This window comes from Schistocerca nitens, chromosome 5 (genome assembly GCF_023898315.1).
Source record: "Schistocerca nitens isolate TAMUIC-IGC-003100 chromosome 5, iqSchNite1.1, whole genome shotgun sequence".
NCBI lineage: Eukaryota > Metazoa > Arthropoda > Insecta > Orthoptera > Acrididae > Schistocerca > Schistocerca nitens.
In genome coordinates this window covers 243842534-243865710 of record NC_064618.1, presented here as the reverse complement: position 1 = coordinate 243865710, position 23177 = coordinate 243842534, and the positions used below count along the sequence as shown (strand labels likewise).

Genomic DNA, 23177 nt, shown 5'->3' with positions numbered 1-23177 from the left:
CGATCCGTGAGTCACCAGATGCGGACGTTTGCAAGACAACAACCATCTGCACGAACAGTTCGACGACGTTTGCAGCAGCATTGACTATCAGCTCGGAAACCGTGGCTGTGGTTACTCTTGACGCTGCATCACAGACAGGAGCGCCTGCGATGGTGTACCCAACGACGAACCTGGGTGCACGAATGGCAAAACGCCCTTTTTTTGGGATGAATCCAGGTTCTGTTTACAGCATCATGATGGTCGCATCCCTGTTTGGCGACATCGCGGTGAACGCACGTTGGAAGCATGTATTCGTCATCGCCATACTGGCGTATCACACGGCGTGATGGTATGGGGTTCCATTGGTTACACGTCTCGGTCGCCTCTTGTTCGCATTGACGGCACTTTGAACAGTGGACGTTACATTTCAGATACTGGCGTATCACGGTACCGACCCGTTGCTCTACCCTTCATTCGATCCATGCGGAACCCTTCATTTCAGCAGGATAATGCACGACCGCATGTTGCAGGTCCTGTACGGGCCTTTCTGCATACAGAAAATGTTCGACTGCTGCCTGGCCAGCACATTCTCCAGATCTCTCACCAACTGAAAAGTCTGGTCAATGGTGGCCGAGCTACTGGAGCGTCACAAAATGCCTGTCACTACTCTTGATGAACTGTGGTATCGTGTTGAAGCTGCATGAGCAGCTGTACCTGTACACGCCATCCATGCTCTTTTTGATTCAATGCCCAGGCGTATCAGGGCCGTTATTACGGCCAGAGGTGGTTGTTCTATGAACTTATTTCTCAGGATCTGTGCATCCAAATTGCGTGAAAATGTAATCACATGTCAGTCCTAGTATAATATATTTGTTCAATGAATACCCGTTTATCATTTGCATTTCTTCTTGGTGTAGCAATTTTAATGGCCAGTAGTGTAGTTTCCAAGCGATTGCAGGCTCGTCATCAGAGGAGGTGTTACAGGAACTTTATATTCTGAACTGCGTATAGCTAGAAATAGCAACAGCCTTGCCGCAGTGGATACACCGGTTCCCGTCTGATCACCGAAGTTAAGCGCTGTCAGGCATGGCCAGCACATGTATAGGTGACCATCCAGGCCGCCGTGCGCTGTTGCCATTTTTCGGTGTGCACTCAGCCTCGTGCAGCCAATTGAGGAGGTACTCAACGGATTAGTAGCGGCTGCGGTCAGAGAAAACCATCATAACGACCGGGAGGGCAGTGTGCTGACCACACACCCCTCCTATCTGCATCATCAGTGAGGATGACACGGCGGTCGGACATAGCGACTAATTGTATATTGCATCTACAAAAAAACTCCGTCCGAACTGGCTTCGGAAGACCCAACGCTACCGACAGATCGCCATGCCATCCTCAGACGACATGCGTTACTAGATGTGGAAATTGGGGGGGGGGGGGGGCGTGTATGGTCGGCAGCCCGCTCTCCCAGCTGTTGTCAGTTTTTATGGCGTGGGGCGCCATTTCTGCATCTATACTGGTGTCCAAAATTAAAGTAACAAACGGAAATTTTGAAAGGTTGGGTTTATTTTGCCACAAAGCAGTATAGACAGGTGACAGTGAGGTAGAAACAATGTAAAGAATACAAAACGTAAACGGCTGCAACGTTCATAAGAGTAAACAAAAATGTCCTTCGTTTTTCCCAACTTAATGGGTCTGCACACACATTCCAATAACTGGTTTATGTGCTCAGTATGAGATGTGACCATCCCTAGCAGCAATACGGGCCTGACAACGACGGGGATGCTGTGAATGTTATTATCAGTCTCGTGTTAAAGCAAAAACGGCCATTCTCCCTACAGTCTTGGAGAGTGGTTGGTGGATGCTGCCTTGATGCAAGCCGTCTCCCTACTGCATTCCAGACATCTTTTATGGATTGAAATCGAGAGAGCGAGCAGACCACGCCATGCGTGCAATATCTTCCGTTTCCAAGAAAACATCAACCACCTGTGCTCTATGAGGTCGAGCATTACCGTCCATCAATGCGAACTCTGGGCCCACAGCACATCGCAATAATGGCAAACGAGGTCCCAAGACCTCGTCACGATAGCTGACGTAACTTAAACCTTGCCGATTCATCCGTACAGTTACATGAAGAGGGGTTCGAGTGGTAAACACAATCCCTGCCCACACCATTAGGGATCCTCCACGATATCGGTCTCTTTCCAGAATGTTTGGGTTCCGGAATCGTGTTCCACGTTCCCTCCAGATGCGAATCAGTCGAGAATTATTCTTCACTCTCCAGACTAAATCGGGACTCATCTGTGAAAACAGCATTGGCCCATTGATCGACCGTCCAGGTGGTATGTTGAAGACTCTTCTCTAGACGTTCCCTTCTGTGAAGGAGCGTCAGAGGTAGACGCACAGCAGGTCTCCGACAATAAACGCCACTCTGCCGAAGCCTTCTGCACATCGTTTGCCCCGAGACAACACGTCCGGTGGATGCTGCGAGCTCACATGCCAGTTACCGTGCAGTATTGAGGCGGTTCTGCCGTGCCCTCAAAGCAAAATAACGGTCCTGTGTTCTGAAGTCACACGTGGTCCTCCCTGTCTTGTCCTTCAGGATGCAGTTTCGGTCTCTGCCGCCACATCCGAGAAACAACAGAACGATTCACATCAAGCCATCGGGCCCCATCAGTTTGCGACTACCCTGCTTCCTTTCTTTCTACGGACATCCACAGCAGAGAGTCAGTTAGGCACCTTCTCTGTGCCACATCGCACCGTCTGTGACTGTGTACACAGGGATTGTGGATGTGGGGCTATCCGGCAAATACTACTTCATCTCAAAGGTGCCCAAACGTCATCGTTGACATGGTTGTCCGTTGAACGGAATGACGTCTTCTGTGCACAACACTATCGTACGGACATCTGGCTGACAGTTCGTGTGATTATATCGTGAATTAGACACAGGACGGGGAAATAGCGGTTTGTTGCTTTAATTTTGGGCACCAGTATAGTAGCTCCTCAATTGGCATCACAAAGAATGAGTGTGCCCCACTTGCCAACATTGCCTAACTTTGCTAATCTGGTGGGAATCGGTGTTACCATTGCGGCAAGGTCGTTGCCGTACCTACAAAAGCCGCCAATTGAGATCACAGTTGCAGCACGTCATCCACAATAGATATAATGACTTTCAATATTCTATTATAAGTATCTTTGTAGTCAGTGGAATTACCACTAACGACTTTTGTTAATGCCTCTGAACAGAAACATTCATCGATAATTTTTCCTACTAACAATGTTACCTGTCGCAGCATGCTCTTTCTCGGAGGCGGAAACTGAAGCGTGAGAAGAAAGGTGAAAACCGCGAGCACTGGCTGTACTACGCGGACGATAAATATGACAAGAAGACAATCGACGGCATAAAGGCTACTCTTGGAGTGCTCTTTCTCTACTTGCCTCTCCCTGTGTTTTGGGCGCTCTTCGACCAGCAGGTATGAGTTTTAGAGGACATAGTTCCGCTATCTGATTACAACACTTATCTTGCAAATGGATAATTTGTGTTCTCATAAGTGAATTTCGTACCTTTTTTGTCTCGTTTTAGGGTTCAACCTGGACATTTCAAGCTACGAGAATGAATGGGGAACTTGGCACATGGGCAATAAAACCTGACCAAATGCAAGTGGTTAATTCCTTGCTAATTCTGTGTTTTATTCCTCTCTTCGAAATTATCGTCTATCCACTGTTCAGTAAATGCAACTTATTGAAGAAACCGCTGCAAAGGCTTGGAGTAGGTGGAGTCGTCGGCGCGCTGTCATTCGTTATAGCTGCCGTTGTTGAACTGCAGTTGGAGGTAAGATATTATTAGCAGTGGGAAATTAGTTGTATTACTCTCTCATGTTGTAGAAAGATACTGAATTATAGGTTTTGTGGATGCAACAAGTGTTTTGTATACTAGTCACAAAAGAGTTACTTTCACTGTCGAAAAAAGGTCGCAACACCAACAAAAAATGTAGAGTAATGAAATTTCGGGATTTCATTTGTCTAGGTAACATATTTAAGTGATTATCAGTGCAAGATCACAGGTTAATGTAAGCGCAAGATAAGGCATAGAAGATGTGGAATACTTGTACATTAATAACCGGTGTAACCGCCAGAATGATGAATGGAAGCATGCAGACGTACGTACATTGTGTTGTACAGGTGCCGGATGTCAGTTTCCGGGATGGGATTCCTTACCTGTTGCACTTGGTCGGTCAATTCAGGGCAGCTAATGCTAGTTGTAGATGACGCTGGAGTTGTCGTCCGATGTTGTCCCATGTGTACTCGACTGGAGACGGATATAGTGATCGAGCAGGTCAAGGCAACTTGTCGACACTCTGAAGATCATATTAAGTTACTACAGCGGTATGCAGGCGAGAGTCATCCAGTCGGAAGGCACCCCTTGAATACTACAAGGCGCGTTTTTTAAGTAAGGTCCGTTTGAACATAAGTACACAACGAAAGGTTATTTCAAAAAAGTAAATTTACTTTCAGAAAGTACATACTTCACTCTATTTTTCGACATAGTTGCCAAGTTTGTTCAAACACGTATCATAACTCTCACCAATTTTAAAATACCCTCTTCATAACAACTTGCCAGCTGCTTAGATAACCAAGAGTTCACTGCCGTTTTCACGTCGCCGTCATCATGGTAACAGTTGCCACTGAGGTGTTGTTTGTGGTGGAGGAACAGATGGTAATCGCTCGGCGCAAGATCGGGACTGTAGGATGAGTGGCCTAAAACTTCCCACTCAAAACTGTCCAATAAATCGTGGGACTGACCTGCAGTGGGAGGTCTTGCATTGTCATGGAGAAGGACAATTCCCTTTGTCAGCATGCCGCGTCTTTTGTTTTGAATCCCTCTGCATAGCTTTCTCAGGGTTTGGCAGTATGCTTCTGCATTGATAATGGCTCCTCGTTGCATGAAGTTGACCAACAAAACACCATGCATATCCCAAAACAACGACTCCATGATTTTGTGCTGGGACAGAGTCTGTTTGGCCTTCACTTTTACAGGCGAGTGTATGTGTGTCCATTCCAAGCCCTGTTGCCTCGATTCCGGCGTGATATGCGAAACCCATGCTTCGTCTCCAGTTACGGTCTGACTCAAGAAGCCATCACCTTCTTCGTGATAACGAGTCAAGAACTTCATTGCACACACAAATCTTTGGTTTTTATGGTTCTCTGTTAGGAGTTTCGGGACCCAAAGGGAACACAGTTTCCTAAACTTCGGGTGTTCAGAAACAATGTCGTAAAGCACTGATCTCGACACGTCAGGAGATTCGTTTGAGAGACCTGTTATTGGGAAGCGCCTGTTCTCGCGAATCCTCGCTTCAACTGAAGCCACCAAATCGTCTGTAATCAAAGAAGGGCGACTGGAGCGGTCCTCATCATGGACGTTGTCACGGCCATTTTTGAATTCTCGTATCCACTTACGCACTTTGCTTTCACTCGTAACAATATCGCAAATCTGACGATGAATTTCTGCAGCAGACAGGTTCCTTGCTGACAAAAACCGTACCACTGAGCGAACCTCACACGCGGCTAGCGAGTTGATAGTCTTAAATATTTTGAAAGCACAGATCAGAACCGTACGGGTTAGCTACAGAGCTGAAAGTGAGCACAGTTGTTCCCGAGGCATGCCGGTACACGACACACGCGCTCGTTGCGGTATGCGCGCGAACTACTAGTGTCTACAACAAAACGGACCTTACTTAAAAAACACGCTAACGAATGGCAGCGCAATAGGTCGAATCAGCAGAGTAACGTACAAATTTGCTGTCATAGTACGTAGGATAACCATGAGAGTGCTCCAGCTGTCATACAAAATCGCACCTCAGACCATAACTACAGGTGTAGGCCTAGCGTGTCTAGCACGCAGACATGTTGGTTGCGGGCCCTTAACTTGCCATCACTGGCACCGAGGCAGAACTAGTTTTCATCAGAAAACACAACAGACCTCCATCCTGCTCTCCAATGAACTCTCGCTTGAGACTACTGAAGTTGCAAATGGCGGTGTTTTGAGATCAGTTGAATCCGTCTGGCTCACAGCTGTCCTTGAAGTAAACGATTTCTAACAGCTCGTTGTGTCACTGTGGTGCCGTCTGCTGCTCAGACTGCAGTTGCAGCTGCAGACGATGCGCCAGAGTCAACCGCCGAACACGATGGTCTTCCCTCTTGGTAGTGACTCGTGGCCGTACGTATCCTCGTCTTCTTGCGACCGAACATCGTCGTGACCATCGATGCCAGCAATCGGCTACAGTGGCTACATTCCTACCAAGTGTTTCTGCAGCATCGCAGAAGGAATATGCAGCTCCTCGTAACCCCATTACACGACCTCATTGAAACTCTGTGAAGTGTTGATAATGGCGTCTTTGTGGCCTTAAAGGCGTTCTTGACTAACATAAACACACCACTTACAGTCTCAAAGGTAATTAATGCTCACAACCGTTACAGAGTGTACTTAAAGCAAACCTGATTTGAATCCTCATAGTGGCGCTACTAACGCCACTCTTATGAGACTGGCGCGAAATTTGAACAGACGTCATCTTTCAGATGCAGAAACATGCCTACCAACTTTCTTTTAGGTCGTACAACTACTTCTTGGTGGTGCGATTCTTTTTTTCCGTCAGTGTATTTCTCACTTAGATATGTGCGAAGAGTTGTGGATGATGGTTTGTACGAGAGTAGTAAAAAACGTCCTCAGATAATTTGGATTCCATTTATCTTAATGAAGTTGCCAGATTAGAGACTACGACATATATAGGCTACAAGTCGAAAGATTTTTAATGTTTGGCGTGTGTTGAAGCACAGTCGTCTGCAGCTTACCATTGTGAAAACAAATTATTTCTACAATATGGCAAATATGACGTCTTGTAAACAGACCATCTTAAGCGGTTTGATGTTACGCTGAAACTGCAGCGAATGTGAATGTACAAGCCTAAATTTATTCTGTTTTAGCCGACTTACGCTGTAGTACCAAAGGCTGGTGAAGGCCAGTTAAGGATTTTCAATACCCTGGACCAAGCCGTCAACGTTACTACTGGTTATGGCTCCAGGAATATAGCAGCTCACGGCGCCTGGGAAGAACTGCATTTGGGAGTTCATGGAGAGACCATATACGATGTCACACTTAACTATGGTAGTGGTACGGCTAATGACAGTATTACTGTGTATGAAAAACAGGTAAGCTATCCTTTTGAATTCCTTGTGCCCATTTTAGAGTCATGATAGAATAGAAATTAAGGAATCAATGTGGCTGAAATTACAACCTTGTGCTTCGATATAATCCCTTGAAGGAGTTAGACATCTTAACTGCAGCTTCACAGTTATACATTCGCTAAAGAAACCCATCACAATTTGAGAAGAATAATGTCCATACCCGCAACACTAAAAGAATAAGTGATGTTTTGGTTCTTATTATTAAAACTGTCAGTGGCTCAGAAAGGAGTTCAATATGGACCTATTTTTTTATCATTTACCATGTAATACAATATCTCACAGATACTAAATAAAGTTTTAAACCTAACCTAAAATCATTTGTTCTGGACAACTCCTTCTATTCCATAGTCAAATTTTTCTTAAAATCTGATAGTCTGTACAAAAAATAAAAAATAATTAAAAAACTTTAGCTTTAAATGTAGTGCCAAGAGTAGGACTGAAAATAATATGTTTATTAATGTTAAATTTAGGCCAGTATGTAATTCAGATACTTGTAAATGGCCAGCATGTAACCACTGCTGAAACGAATCATGTAGAAATATCCTGTAAACTGACTCATTCCACATAATTTCGTCAAAAAAATTTTAAATGACCTATGTAATGTGCAATTAACTTGTTAAAATTTAGTGAGGACGTGTTAATGTTTTAGCAGTACATTCGCCGGTATTACAAAAAATACTATTTTCAGTTACATACTAAATTAAACGAATTTCTTCCAAAACAAAACTTTAGATCTGATTTGATTCAGTAGGAATGGTTTGTGAAAGCCTGCAACTGTGAAAACAATGGGTTTGTTTATAAATAATTTTTCTGCAACCAGTTTAGATTTTCTTTTATTTACATTTTACACGACACGTTCTGGAAAATGATTTCCATTTTCAAGTTAGTTTTTCTTTGTGTACTATGCCAGTGTATGGTAATGTTTTTGATGTGTGTGGTTCTGCTTTGTTCTTCTGACTTTACGTAAAAAAAAATGCGCTATTTTAGCTGAGTTGATGTTTATGTATAATTATCGGCGACATTTGGAAGAACTTGTACTTACATTTTCTTAGGTCGATTTTATGCCGATTCTCACACATGTTATATATAATAAACGATTTTCTATGAGCAGTAGGGTCTATATATCAAGTACAAAGACCTCATACAAACAAACATGTTCCAAAGGTGTTTTTAGACGTAGTCAACAGAGAAATGTTACAGTTTTTCGAAAAGCATGATATGCTTTTGTACAGAGGGTATTTATCTTAACAGTCTGGATCAAAATTTGCTTATTTCTATTTTCTATGTTGCTTAGTTCTATGTGTTACTATATTTATTTAATTATATTGTCGAGCCATCTGGAGAATTCACTTTCAAGTTTTTATTTTAATGTTTTATCTTCATATTTTCTATAACGTGAATAAACCTGCAGCTTTAGTGAAAGATCCATTTTATTCCCTTTACTTTCACGTTTTGCTCTACTTTTCCAAATGGGTCTCCATTTCGAAAAGTAGAGCAAAATGTCGAAGTACTCCACTCACTAATTATTAGTGCCGAGTCAGGCATTAAAAGCTATATACAAGTACAACATCCGTGAAATGAAAGTTCTAAAATAGTTGCTCATATCAGATTCAGCAAGCACTGTCAACACGTAGGTATAATTCCGAATTATATAAAAGTGAAAATAAGTTCACCCATTCGCACAGCAAAACTCGTAAAGTACAAAGCAGAAAAACTATTGCTGTAAAACAAAATAATGATGACTTGCTAAACAAACAACTGCTCAGCATGCAGTTAGATGCAACAAACAGCGTGGAGCGCACAATATTTACGAGAGCATATGAAAGCACATCCAAGACACGGTCGACAAGAGGTCCTTCGCCATTTGCAGTACATACAACCTTGACATCCAAACTGTTGTTGTTGTGGTCTTCAGTCCAGAGACTGGTTTGATGCAGCTCTCCATGCTACTCTATCCTGTGCATGCTTCCTTATCTCCCCGTACCTACTGCAATCTACATCCTTCTTAATCTGCTTAGTGTATTCATCTCTTTGTCTCCCTCTACGATTTTTACCCTCCGCGCTGCGCTCCAGTACTAAATTGGTGATCCCTTGATGCCTCAGAATATGTCCTACCAACCAATCTCTTCTTCTACTCAAGTTATGCCACAAACTCCTCTTCTCCCCAATTCTATTCAATACCTCCTCATTAGTTATGTGATCTATCGATCTAATCTTCAGCATTCTTCTGTAGCACCACATTTCGAAAGCTTCTATCCTCTTTTTGTCCAAACTATTTATCGTCCACGTTTCGCTTCTATATATGGCTACACTAAATACAAACACATTCAGAAAAGACTTCCTGACACTTAAATCTATATTCGATGTTAACAAATTTCTCTTCTTCAGAAACGCTTTTCTTGCCATTGCCAGTCTACATTTTATATCCTCTCTGCTTCGACTATCATCAGTTATTTTGCTCCCCATATAGCAAAACTCATTTACTACTTTAAGTGTCTCATTTCCTAATCTAATACCCTCAACATCACCCGATTTAATTCGACAACATTCCATTATCCTGAATAAAAATCTCTCGGTGTACATGCCGCGTCAATTTTGGATAAAACTCCAAGCTTTCGACCACTACCTCCATGGTCGTCGTCAGGGCTAAAACTGACTGTCGTGAGCTAGCGAGGTTCCCACTTTTATATGCCAAGGACGGCTTCTGATTGGCTGGAATACGTCATAGCAACAGCGATATGGCGCGTAGTGAAGTGGTGCCCTCTACTTCCATAGATGTAGTTTCTATCCTGCGTTGCTTGCAGCGCCATCCCTTGAATCAGGAGGTAAAGTGCGGGAAGTTTTTCTCTGCGATTTTTCTTTATGCAGTGCACTCTTCCAAGTGTTGCTTTTGTTGATGTTCATCTTATATCCTCCTTTCAACACACTGTCCATTCCGTTCAGCTGCTCTTCCAGGTACTTTTCTGTCTCTGACAGAAATACAATGTCATCGGCGAACCTCTAAGATTTTATATTCTTCTCCATGGATTTTAATTCCTACTCCATATTTTCCTTTTGTTTCCTTTACTGCGTGCTCAATATACAGATTGAATAACATCGGGGATAGGCTACAACCCTGTCTCACTCCCTTCCCAACCACTGCTTCCCTTTCATGTCCGTCGACTCTTATAACTGCCATCTGGTTTCTGTACAAATTGTAAATAGCCTTTCGCTCCCTGTATTTTACCCCTGCCACCTTCATAATTTGAAAGAGAGTATTCCAGTCAACATTGTCGAAAGCTTTCTCTAAGTCTACAGATGCTAGGAACGTAGGTTTTCATTTCCTTAATCTATTTTGTAAGATAAGTTGTAGGGTCAGTATTGCCTCACGTGTTTCAACATTTCAACGGAATCCAAATTGACCTTCCCCGAGGTCCGCTTCTACCAGTTTTTCCATTCGTCGGTAAAGAATTCGTGTTAGTATTTTGCAGCCGTGGCTTATTAAACTGATAGTTCGGTAATTTTCACATCTGTCAACACCTGCTTTCTTTGGGATTGGAATTATTATATTCTTCTTGAAATCTTGGGGTATTTCGCCTGTCTCATACATCTTTCTCACCAGATAGTAGAGTTTTGTCAGGACTGGCTCTCCCAAGGCTATCAGTAGTTCTAATGGAATGTTGTCTACTCTCGGGGCGTTGTTTCGACTTAGGTCTTACAGTGCTCTGTCAAACTCTTCACGCAGTATCATATCTCCCATTTCATCTTCATCTACATCCTCTTCCATTTCCACAATATTGTCCTCAAGAACATCGCCCTTGTATAGACCCTCTATATACTCCTTCCACCTTTCTGCTTTCCCTTCTTTGCTTAGAACTGGGTTTCCATCTGAGCTCTTGATATTCATGCAAGTGGTTCTCTTTTCTCCAAAGGTCTCTTTAATTTTCCTTTAGGCAGTATCTATCTTACCCCCAGTGATATACACCTCTACATTCTTACATTTGTCCTCTAGCCATCCCTGCTTAGCCATTTTGCACTTCCTGTCGATCTTATTTTTGAGACGTTTGTATTCCTTTTTGCCTGCTTCATTTGCTGCATTTTTGTATTCTCTCCTTTCATCAATTACATTCAATATCTCTCCTGTTACCCAAGGATTTCTACTAGCCCTCGTCTTTTTACCTACTGGATCCTCTGCTGCTTTCACTATTTCACCTCTCAAAGCTACCTATTCTTCTTCTACTGTATTTCTTTCCCGCATTCTTGTCAATCGTTCCCTAATGCTCTGCCTGAAACTGTCTACAATCTCCGGTTCTGTCAGTTTATAAAGGTCCCATCTCGTTAAATTCCCACCTTTTTGCAGTTTCTTCAGTTTTAATCCACAGTTCATAACCAATAGATTGTGGTCAGAGTCCACATCTGCCCCTGGAAATGTCTTACAATTTAAAATCTGGTTCCTAAATCTCTGTCTTACCATTATATAATCTATCTGAAACCTTTCAGTATCTCCAGGCTTCTTCCATGTATACAACCTTCTTTTATGATTCTTGAACCAAGTGTTAGCTATGATTAAGTTATGCTCTGTGCAAAATTCTACCAGGCGGCTTCCTCTTTCATCCACCTACTACGTTTCCTTCTCTTCCTTTTCCTTCTATCGAGTTCCAGTCACCCATGACTATTAAGTTTTCGTGGCCCTTCACTATCTGAATAATTTCTTTTATTTCATTGTACATTTCATCAATATGTTTGTCATCTGCGGAGCTAGTCGGCATATAAACTTGTACTACTATGGTAGGCGTGGGCTTCGTATCTATCTTGGCCACAATAATATGTTCACTATGCTGTTTGTAGTAGTTTACCCGCATTCCTATTTTTTTATTCATTACTAAACATACTCCTGCATTACCCCTATTTAATTTTGTATTTATAACCCTGTATTCACCTGGCCAGAAGGCTCGTTCCTCCTGCCACCGAACTTCACTAATTCCCACTATATCTAACTTTAACCTATCCATTTCCCTTTTTAAATTTTCTGACCTACCTGCCCGATTAAGGGATCTGACATTCCACGCTCCGGTCCGTAGAACGCCAGTTTTCTTTCTCCTGATAACAACGTCCTCCTGAGTACTCTCCGCCCGGAGATCCGAATGCGTGACTTTTTTACCTCCTGAATATTTTACGCAAGAGGACGCCATCATCATTAACCATACGGTAAAGCTGCATGCCGTTGGGGAAAATTACGGCTGTAGTTTCCCGTTGCTTTCAGCCGTTCGCAGTACCAGCACAGGAAGGCCATTTTGGTTGGTGTTAGAAGGACAGATCAGTCCATCATCCATACTGTTGCCCTTGCAGCTACTGAAAAGGTTGCTGTCCCTCTTCAGGAACCACACGTTTGTCTGGCCTCTCAACAGATACCTCTCCGTTGTGGTTGCACCTACGGTACGGCCGTCTGTATCGCTGAGGCACGCAAGCCTCCCCACCAACGGCAAGGTCCATGGTTCACGGGGGGAGGGGGGGGGGGATATCAAAACTACAGACTTTATTTACCAGTCACTGACAGTGTGCTGTCACCTGCCGCCTGTGAGTGGTTACTGCACGTTGTCATCGCACATAGGCGATGGTCACAATAATGTACTGTACTGTACACATATATTTTAGTAATTTAATTAGGTGATTCGGATATCCCTTGAGTCGTGATTTCCTATAAATGTTCGCTAGTGACTCGGTCGAATGCGTTTTCGTAATCAATGAAAGCAATCTGAGTTTTCTGTTAACTGTTCAACCGTGAAAGTGGTGTCTGTATGGGATCGTCCCCTTGTAAAGTGAAACAACTTCTTCGAGCAATAAAACGACTATGGTTTCTTGTACTCTTTTACTTAATACTCTTGTATATATTAAATGTCCTCTATTCAAAGTATTTATTCCCTTATAATTTTCACTCTTGTTTCTGCCACCGACCAAGCTCTTAATGATGAAAATATACTTGCTGTAACCCGCAAATCTAGCTCTAACAAAAATGTTTGGTCACTATTTTCTCTTCATTAGAGGCGTGTTGAAACAAGTGGAACTAAGCTCTCCGACCATCAAATAACAGTCACAGGGGAGCAGCAAGGGAAACAATGCTCGCATCCAGTCACAGAAACACATCAAATAGTCGTCCATGATCGCGTGCTCCTTCTGGTCGAACGGAAAGTACGCTATCTGATCAGAAGTATTTGGACATCTATTAGTGGACGTAAACATAATATGTGTCTACTCTTCACCTCTATGACAGCTTGAACTACGGAAGCGAAAATTTCAGTGAGATGTCTGAATGGCTGTGGTGGAATGGCATCCCAGAGACGGGATTAATATTGGACGCTGGGGCCCGGAGACAAATCGAGTCATCCCAAAGTGTTTCACTGAATTCAGGCTGGGACACTGGGCGGGCCAGTACATTTAAGAAATTTTACTGCCCTTGCCTCACAGGTGTTGTTTATGACAAACTGGATTGAGCACGTAACTGCAATGTGCAAGTATGCTTCAGCATCTCCCCATGCCGTACAAAAACATAAAAGGTTCTTCCCTCTTGACCGGAAAAAGAAACTTGTACAGACACTTATACTGGCAGTTATTGGTTACAGCGATGTTATCCTGCAAGGCCTTTCTCGGGAAAGCTCAAGTCGCCTAAAACTGGTTATGAACGCCTTTGTTAGTTACATCCGTGATGTTCGACTCTTTGATCAAATTTCACCATCATATGCAGAGCTCTCCTGGTTGCATGCGCACATGTGGAAGATTTCCATACCCTCTATCTTCTCTTAAGTCTTATCAATGTACACTGACCGCAATATCTCTGCTCGATGTTAATGCTCTTGTCTGAAGAACGTGGCAGAAACAACCGTTCCCATCACAGTAAATTCATTTCTATCCCACTCCATGGTTCAGCCACTTTCTCAAAGTCCTTCTCAGTAGAGGGAACCCGACTCTAGAATATTCTCTCACATTAAATTAGAGAACTGTATAACATCTCCAACCTGAGAAGACAGTTAATGTCATATCTAATTAAGCAATAATAATGACTGCCATTGCCCTGTACATACTCGTTAACCGGATCTTCTTCAGTTTCCATTATTGTTAGCTGGTGCAGTCTCCTCAAATTCCTTTCCCCAGAATTCTCTATATGAGAAAACATCTATTCCATAAACCTGTAAATTCTGTTTACAACTGACACTACCATTATTGTTATAACTGCCATTATTATTGTCATTAACATAATTCTTATTGTCATCACTATTAGCGGCAGCAGCAGCACTGTTACAAGTATTATCAGTATTGACTTTCTTAGTTCATAGTCAGTATTATTTCCTCACAATGTCACTATGGACACTCAAATCATTTTAATAGTATTTGTCATACTAAAATCGTTATTTCTTAGGTAATGAAGAGGTAATGAAGGTGATGGCATTAGTCAGATCAATTTAAATAAATAAGTAATCATTGTAATATTCATACAGTCATCATCTCTGAATTGTTCCTCTATTGTACCCAGTACACAATGCTGTAAGATGTGTTCTCATCTTTCACCATGTAATTTTTTCCTAAACGCAATAAGGAGACTACACCCCTACCACGAAAGACACACTGGTAGCGTAACGCCACCTCCTCTGTACTTCAAGTTTGGCACTACATGTAACATAATGTTCTCCAGGCATTCGCCAACCTAAAATCTTTCTGCCACAGGCTATACCGTGATTCATTACTCCAGTCATCCAGTGTCCGCTGGCGTCGCTCTTTACATCACCTCAGCGTGGTTGAGTAATGACTACATTAATGTGTAGCTTATGAGGAGTTGTTCGACCATTGTATTCCATTCCTTTTAACTCTCTACGCACAATCATTGGGCTAGCTGGACTGTCGGTGGCAGTTTAAAAGTTGTTGTGACTGACAATTCGCAATTTTTCACAACACAATTTTTATTGATGTAAAGTTCATAAGGTTGATGACTGAACACACAAACGAAAGGTAACGATAACGAAAAAAGTCTCCTAATTCAGGCAAACAAACGTTCACTTCTTATATTCCACAAAGATTCGTGGCAACACACTCACACACTAGTAACAATCCAATTCCAAGACGAAGACGTAATCTTCGACGGTTGCAGTATACGAGGTCGGCATCCGGCGTGAACTGAACTTCGGGCCTGGTTCTAGCCCCTAAATACACTACTGGCCATTAAAATTGCTACACCACGATGATGGCGTGCTACAGACGCGAAATTTAACCGACAGGTAGAAGATGCTGTGATATGCAAATGATTAGCTTTTCAGAGCATTCACACAAGGTTGGCGCCGGTGGCGACACCTACAACGTGCTGACTGAGGAAAGTTTCCAACCGATTCCTCATACAAAAAAAGCAGTTGACATGCGTTGCCTGGTGAAACGTTGTTGTGATGTCTCGTGTAAGGAGGAGAAATGCGTACCATCACGTTTCCGACTTTGATAAAGGTCGAATTGTAACCTATCGCGATTGCGGTTTATCGTATCGCAACATTGCTGCTCGCGTTGGTCGAGATCCAATGACTGTTAGCAGAATATGGACTCGGTGGTTTCAGGAGGGTAATACGGAACGCCGTGCTGGATCCCAACGGCCTCGTATCACTAGCCGTCGAGATGACAGGCACCTTACCCGCATGGCTGTAACGGATCGTACAGCCACGTTTTGATCCCTGAGTCAACAGATGGGGACATTTGCAAGACAACAACCATCCGCGCGAACAGTTCGACGACGTTTGCAGCAGCATGGACTATCAGCTCGGAGACCATGGCTGCGGTTACCCTTGACTCTGCACCACAGACAGGAGCGCCTGCGATGGTGTACTCAACGACAAACCTGGGTGCACGAATGGCAAAACGTCATTTTTTCGGATGAATCTAGGTTCTGTTTACAGCACCATGATGGTCGCATCCGTGTTAGGCGACATCGCGGTGAACGCACATTGGAAGCGTGTATTCGTCATCGCAGTACTGGCGTATCACCCGGCGTGATGGTATGGGGTGCCATTGGTTACACGTCTCGGTCACCTCTTGTTCGCATTGACGGCACTTTGAACAGTGGACGTTACATTTCAGATGTGTTACGACCCGTGGCTCTACCCTTCATTCGATCCCTGGGAAACCCTACATTTCAGCAGGATAATGCACGACCGCATGTTGCAGGTCCTGTACAGGCCTTTCTCGATACATAAAATGTTCTACTCCTGCCCTGGCCAGTACGTTCTACAGATATCTCACCAATTGAAAACGTCTGGTCAATGGTGGCCGAGCAACTGGCTCATCACAATGCGCCAGTCACTACTCTTGGTGAACTGTGGTATCGTGTTGTAGGTGCATGGGCAGCTGTACCTGTACACGCCATCCAAGCTCTGTTTGACTCAATGCCCAGGCGTATCAAAGCCGTTATTACGGCCTGAGGTGGTTGTTCTGGGTACTGATTTCTCAGGATCTATGCACTCAAACTGCGTGTAAATGTAATCACATGTCAGTTCTAGTATAATATATTTGTTCAATGAATACCCGTTTATCATTTGCATTTCTTCTTGGTGTAGCAATTTTAATGGCCAGATGTGTAGCTGTCTCCAGCCAATCAGATTTCGGGGTAGTGATACTTCCTGCAGGCCGTGGCTCGAGCTCCCCCTGCAGGGAGTAGTGCTCGGAATGGCTGTTTCCATTATCTTGTGTGTAAATAGCCGGTGTTCACCACATGGTGCTTTTGGGTATGCCTTTGGGCATAGACAACCTCGTCCTCTGTGGTATTATATGGTTTGCCGGCTCTCAGGGGCTACCTTGGTTCCGGTATAACAGAAGTCACGAATGATTCGTTCCGCCAATTTCACACGATTTTTTACAACCACTCTCCGTAATACTCAATGGTCTCTGCCCGCCAGCACATGAGGTCTGCGTGACCTTGGTTTAGCTGTGTGTATTCTTTCGCGTTTCCACCTCACAATCACATCACCAACAGTTCATCTGGACTACACTGGAAAGGTTTAACAGGTCCCTTTCAAATTTGTTACTCAGGTGACATCGGTAATTAGTGTATGTGAGAAGTCACTGGGCTCTGTTGACCACTCCGCTGTTATTGCTTCTCTACACACATCGCACTATTCCCTGCCTCTTCGTATATTGGCGCGTCCACCTCTCGTGGCACGTATTGGTGTTAATTCCGCATTATATACGGGTGTCCGGAAACTTTTGATCAGAAAGTGTATACGCAGCGGCAGCTCTCTCTGGGACCCTGCACTGTCGCTCTTTCCCATCGCGTTACTGTACTTTTCAAGACAGAGAGTTAGGGTGGAATGATTGTCAACGCAAAAGAATTTACCGCCGACGCGCAAGGCAATGAATGCAGCCGTGGGTAGTCACCTGTAAACAGTGATCTGAACGGTGATTTTGCAAAATGAGCAAACACATTCCAAATAGTCGAAGGTATTTTCAAAATGAAATTACATGATACAGCATTGCAAATATTGTTAGTGTCACTCGCTCTGAGCTTTAGGAAACAGTAACAGACAAGCTGTTGAGGTAAATACAGGTAACAACTCATCTACCTCTCAATCGGATTTTTCCATATGCAAATTTGCTGTTATGCTATATACTCACTATATACTTCTGTGTAAACGATTTTGAACTGATTTAATGTTAATCAGTTCAAAATCGTTTACACAGAAGCTGACAGCATTTGACATTTAAAATATAATGACAACCATGACAAGTATTTAATTATGCCGTATTCCGTTAGTCGTGTGTATCGGTTACCGTTGTCCAATGGCCTACTCAGGCTCTTGCTTGGTCAGCGGGGGAGGGAGGGGTATATACAGTATCTCATAATAATTAGCTTCGCGGCGAAGGGCGAAATAGTTTTGAGGTTCCACAACAGATGTTTCTGGCTACACCTGCTAGTAGTCAGTATCCATTACACATTCTGGCTTTCTTTAAACTGTGTGCCGAGCTAGGATGCGAGTTCAGTTTGCAAATATCATTTTTTTTTTTTTTTTATGCAGGGAAAGTGGGCTGGAGGGAGAAGCTGTCTCTCTCCGGTTACGCTGTTGTTGCTGTCCACGATAGATTATACCAAATTCTAACAAAATGAATTAGTTCTAGATTAAACAAACTCTTACTTAGTCATTTAATTTTCTGGTCAGAACATTCGAAGGTACTTCACCTTGTAGTAAGGAGCGAAATGTGTTCTACTATGACGTTTCTCGCTAGCAAGAGTAAGAGTAATAACGTTTGACGCTTTAAACAGACACAAGACTTAAGTTTTCCTGGCCAGATCAGCAGAATTCTAAAGCATAGATATTCATAGCCACCGGCCCTATATGGTAACAAGTCTGAATTTAATGCCCTGTTGTGAAAACTAAGGCTCTTTGCAGCGCCTTGTGGATGTGCATACGATCACTGTGCTGGTAACGTTCTTTGAAATGTTTCCGAAAGTTGCGGGTAACGCATCGGTACTGGGCTTCGCTCTCTTCAGACCCTTCTGAAGCATCGCAAACATAGCGTTACACTGCTAAGCACTCATTACAATCAGCCACACATTAACTGATCTTCTCAAACTGTTTCCCTTCACCTCTTCACCTACTGGGCACATTTAGGTTGGAGTGTAATTTATCGAAACGTGATCTATGATACAGAACAAAAATTGAATCTCCACGTGACTGCTAATTCAGAAAAAACGCATTGGAAGCTGCCAATATAACGAAGTCTGATGATTGGGACGGAGATATGTTCTGTATAATGTTGAAATGGCGAGCCCTGTGTATCGAGATCGTTTCATCAGTGACAATCTGCGCGAATCATCTGATGTCGATTGCATTTCACAGTCAGATTAACTGGCTTCCAGCTCTAGTTGCTAAGAATCAAAATATCTGATCAATGAGTGTTAATCTAGATTCTTGTGTATTAGCTATTTCCCTTTATGTGTGCAGCTTGAAGCAATTTATCAGCTGTTTGAAAAAATCAGATTCTGTTATTTTCTATAAGTAAAACTTCTTAGTTTCTGAAGTGCGCGTGTCCACTAAACACACTAAAGATTTAAGGCACCTAACATTTGTTGAGAAAGCGCTCATGGCCTTGTTTTCATCAGGACATAGAAATTTTGATCATGCTTCCTCCTTCCATAACTTTTTTCGAAAATTGAATAATTACTGGTGTTCTTCTGTCTCATTCTAATTTCTTAAAGTAAAATCTATCGTGTAACGATCCGCTGTACCAATCTGTTTCACAAATTCGATGATTTGTTTTTAATAATAAATAAATATTAGTAACATACAATTTATGTACGAATTGCAACACATTCCTGGTGATGGCACATTATTAATAGCTGTAATATACTTTTTTAGGCCACATCATATGTAATTGGACAAGTTGGAGGTGAACTTGAGGGCCCCTTCAGAAACGATCAAGTAGACAAGTCACAGGAAGGTGATCCAATGCTTCGGTAAGAAAGCCCAATTAAATTTTACATATTACTATTTACGTACGCTATTTTCCATAAGTTATTTCGTATCGCTTGCTCATACATACAGAAAATATAACACTGACTAGAGGTACAACAGCTTCTGCACCGCTGATTTGTTGTGAAAATGGCAAAGTACTATACCGTATGAAAGAACTGCTGGAGTCTTCGTGGGAAGTTCACTACCTTCACGACCTGAATAAGCGGACTACCAAAGAGCTTTTCAAAACCAGTGATTCCCGCAGACAATGACAGAACCCAAATGCAACTATTACAACTCAAAATCAACCTAATACACCTCTACATGTGCTCTGACAACTCTATCACAAGAATTTCAACGACGGCTGGTTTTTCAACAGGATGTTGCACCACAACACTGGGGTTATTTGTTGGCCATTTCTTGTATGAAACATTTCCAGACGGCTGGATCGGTAGAGATGGTGCAGCTTCATGGCTGCCATGTTTATCAGACATAGCCCGTCTTAACTTTTTGTGGTGTTAGGCTAAGGGTACAGCGTTCAGTTCACCAGTTCCTAACATGCAAACTCAGAATGTTGGCAAAGACATGAAGAGAAACAGAATAACGCCTAGAAGTTTTACGGGAAATAGGAGCGCATGTAGAAGTGTATCCATAAAAAACTTCATGAGATATGATACCATTTGCAAAAAACCGTGTAACTATATGTAGCATAGTTTCTTTCATTAATCAGAGAATGGTTTTATGAATACCTCGGATAAAATTGTTCCTTGGGGTTTGGTCTCCGACTGCGGAAAACATCTTTGTAGACTAAACAGCAATTGAAGGGACTCCAGGTGTCCCCTAAATTATAAAGTGAATAGAGTCCACCAGCGGTGTTTGATCACCTCTGGCTGACTTCATCGTTCTCGATTGAAAGTAGTCGATCGACATTTGTTGGCAGAAAGTAGGCACCAATATTTCGTTTAACTTCCTCTTGTTTCTTATTAACATTATGGTATTTTTATTCATACGCGCACGATAATGCGTTGCCTTTGCGGAAACACCAGTCTCGATGAATTTTATTTCGAGTTTTTCATCTGTGTGGTCGACTAAGCAGTTGTTAACACTTTTTTGTGTATACTCGCTCACAACCACGCCGGTTTGACGTTTTACTTCTGAGGATGTCTCTCGCAATCGAAGGCGATTCGTCAGGGGATAGCTTTATAGTTATAACGAAATGGCCTCTCAGCCTTGAAAACGTACATTGTATGAATACTATAATCAAAGCAAATTCAATAGCTTCAGTTTGAAACCTCCATACTTACATGAGTTTCTCTTCTTCTTGGTTACCAGGCTACAATTCTAGGAATTTCTGAATCTTTCTGGCGCTGTTGTACCACGGAATTTTTGAATTATCGACAATACAGTCGATGTAGCCCCTTTTGAGTAAATGATCTAGCTACCAGTTGTTTGTGACCGATTTTACGAGGGTGAGTCAAATGAAAGCCTTAAATTTGTAATAACAAATCGAAATTTCGCGCTGGTATCCTGTAAGTTGGTAAGCGTGCTACAAACAGCGTGCAGAATGGCCTGTAGGTGGCAGCATAGTGCAGATGCACACATACTGCCGCAGTATCAATATAAAGATGGCCGCCCCACTTGCGACTTGCACCAGGGAAGAACAGCGTTCTGTTATTCGGTTTTTGCGTAGTGAAGGTGTGAAACCTATTGAAATTCATCGACGAATGAAGGTTCAGTACGGTGACGCATGTTTGTCACAGCAGCAAGTCTACGAATGGAGTAGTAAGTTCGCAAATGGTGTGACTTCAGTGGAAGATGCTCCTCGTCAGGGTCGGGCACAACGAGTTGTGAGTCCACAGAACATTGCATCAGTTGAAACCATAGTGAAGGAAAACCGCCGAGTGACACTGAATGACACTGCAGCATGTTTACAGATTAGTCATGGGTCAGCACACCACATTGTGCATGATGTGCTCCAGTTTCACAAAGTGTCTGCAAGATAAGTGCCACGGCAGCTGACTCCTGAAATGAGAGAATGACTTGTTGATGCTTGTGAAGAACTTCTTCGGCGCTTTGAACGAGAAGGTGATGGCTTCCTTGCAAGAATCGTTACTGGAGACGTAACCTAGGTTCACTTCCACCAACCGGAAACGAAGAGAGCGAGCAAGGAATGGCGCCATTCCTCATCACCAAACCAAAGAAGTTCCGAACAGAACCATCAGCAGGGAAGGTTATGCTGACTCTCTTTTGGGACGAAAAAGGCGTCATTTTGGAGCATTACATGCCTTAGAGGGACCACAGTCACCAGTGCATCATACACAGATCTCCTAAAGATCATCTGCGGTCTGCAATCAAATCAAAGCGACGTGGATTGCTGTCAGCAGGTGTCCTTTTGCAATATGGCAATGCAAGGCCCCACACTGCCCGTACAACAGTTACAACAATCACAGACCTGCATTTTGAGTGTCTTCCTCATCCACCATACTCACCAGACCTTGCCCCAAGTGATTTCCATATGTTTGGACCACTCAGAGACGCAATGGGAGGAAAGAAGTTCCGTTCTGATGAAGAGGTACCCCACACGGTGCAGGAGTGGTTGCGCGGACTACCAAATGAATTTTTTTCTAAAGGAATTTATGCACTTTGTAAGCGCTGGAGGACTTGCATTGAGCGTGGGGGAGATTATGTTGAAAAGTGACACAGCTTTGTACCACTTCTGCACAATAAATAATATTTAAAAAAATATTTAAGGTTTTCATTTGACTCACCCTCGTATATCCGTAGATTGGTCTCGAAACTACAGCGTCTCGTCATCACTGCAGTGCAATAAAACAGATTTCCACAACATGTTGAAACTAAACAGAAGTGTGAAAGTTTAACATAATGAACAGCAGGGCCATTACATTTTAACGGTTGAACAAACAACGCTACTCGTGGTTTGCTGTATTTCTACTCCCACTAAAAATTGTCATTTTAATAATATAAGCACCAAACTTTATAGAATATATGCAAAAAGCCCACTTGGTAATTGGACCAAGAGTAAAAAGTTTCAAGATTTTAAAACAGTTTTTACTAATGGTTTTGTGTTCAGTGTAACATAGTTTGTAGGTAGAAGTCCCCAGATAGCACTCTTAGACTGTGTGACATAGGCTACAATCGCTTAGGAAGTATTAGAACCTCTCAGCACCATAGATCATGCGCGAAGTCACTTACAGGTATGCAAATGATTTTTCTGCTTTCAACCGACCCACTATTTTCATAAAGCAAAACAGTTACCTGCAACAGTCACACATCCATGACACGTTTCAAGGGTTTGCGCTATCATCTTCAGATGAATACAGTGATTGACATGTGTATTACTGCTGGATGCAGCCAATCGTCTGCTTCGAATTTTATTTTGAAGTTGATCCAGTAAACTACATACTGCAGACAGTTATCACATGCATACCTCATATCAGAGAATGTACTATTCTCAGACGATGGAAAATAAATGCTGATGTTTGA

At 42.8% G+C, this 23177-nt stretch overlaps 1 protein-coding gene across 1 annotated transcript in view; it reads left to right on the top strand.

The window, feature by feature from the left end:
- LOC126260213 (solute carrier family 15 member 1-like) overlaps positions 1–23177 on the top strand; it is a 212065-nt gene that overhangs the window by 156474 nt on the left and 32414 nt on the right. Inside the window, exons 9-12 of the mRNA XM_049957509.1 lie at positions 3270–3449; positions 3560–3808; positions 6958–7182; positions 19578–19675. Of these exons, the coding sequence (XP_049813466.1) occupies positions 3270–3449; positions 3560–3808; positions 6958–7182; positions 19578–19675 (752 nt within the window). The remainder of the gene's footprint in view (positions 1–3269; positions 3450–3559; positions 3809–6957; positions 7183–19577; positions 19676–23177) is intronic.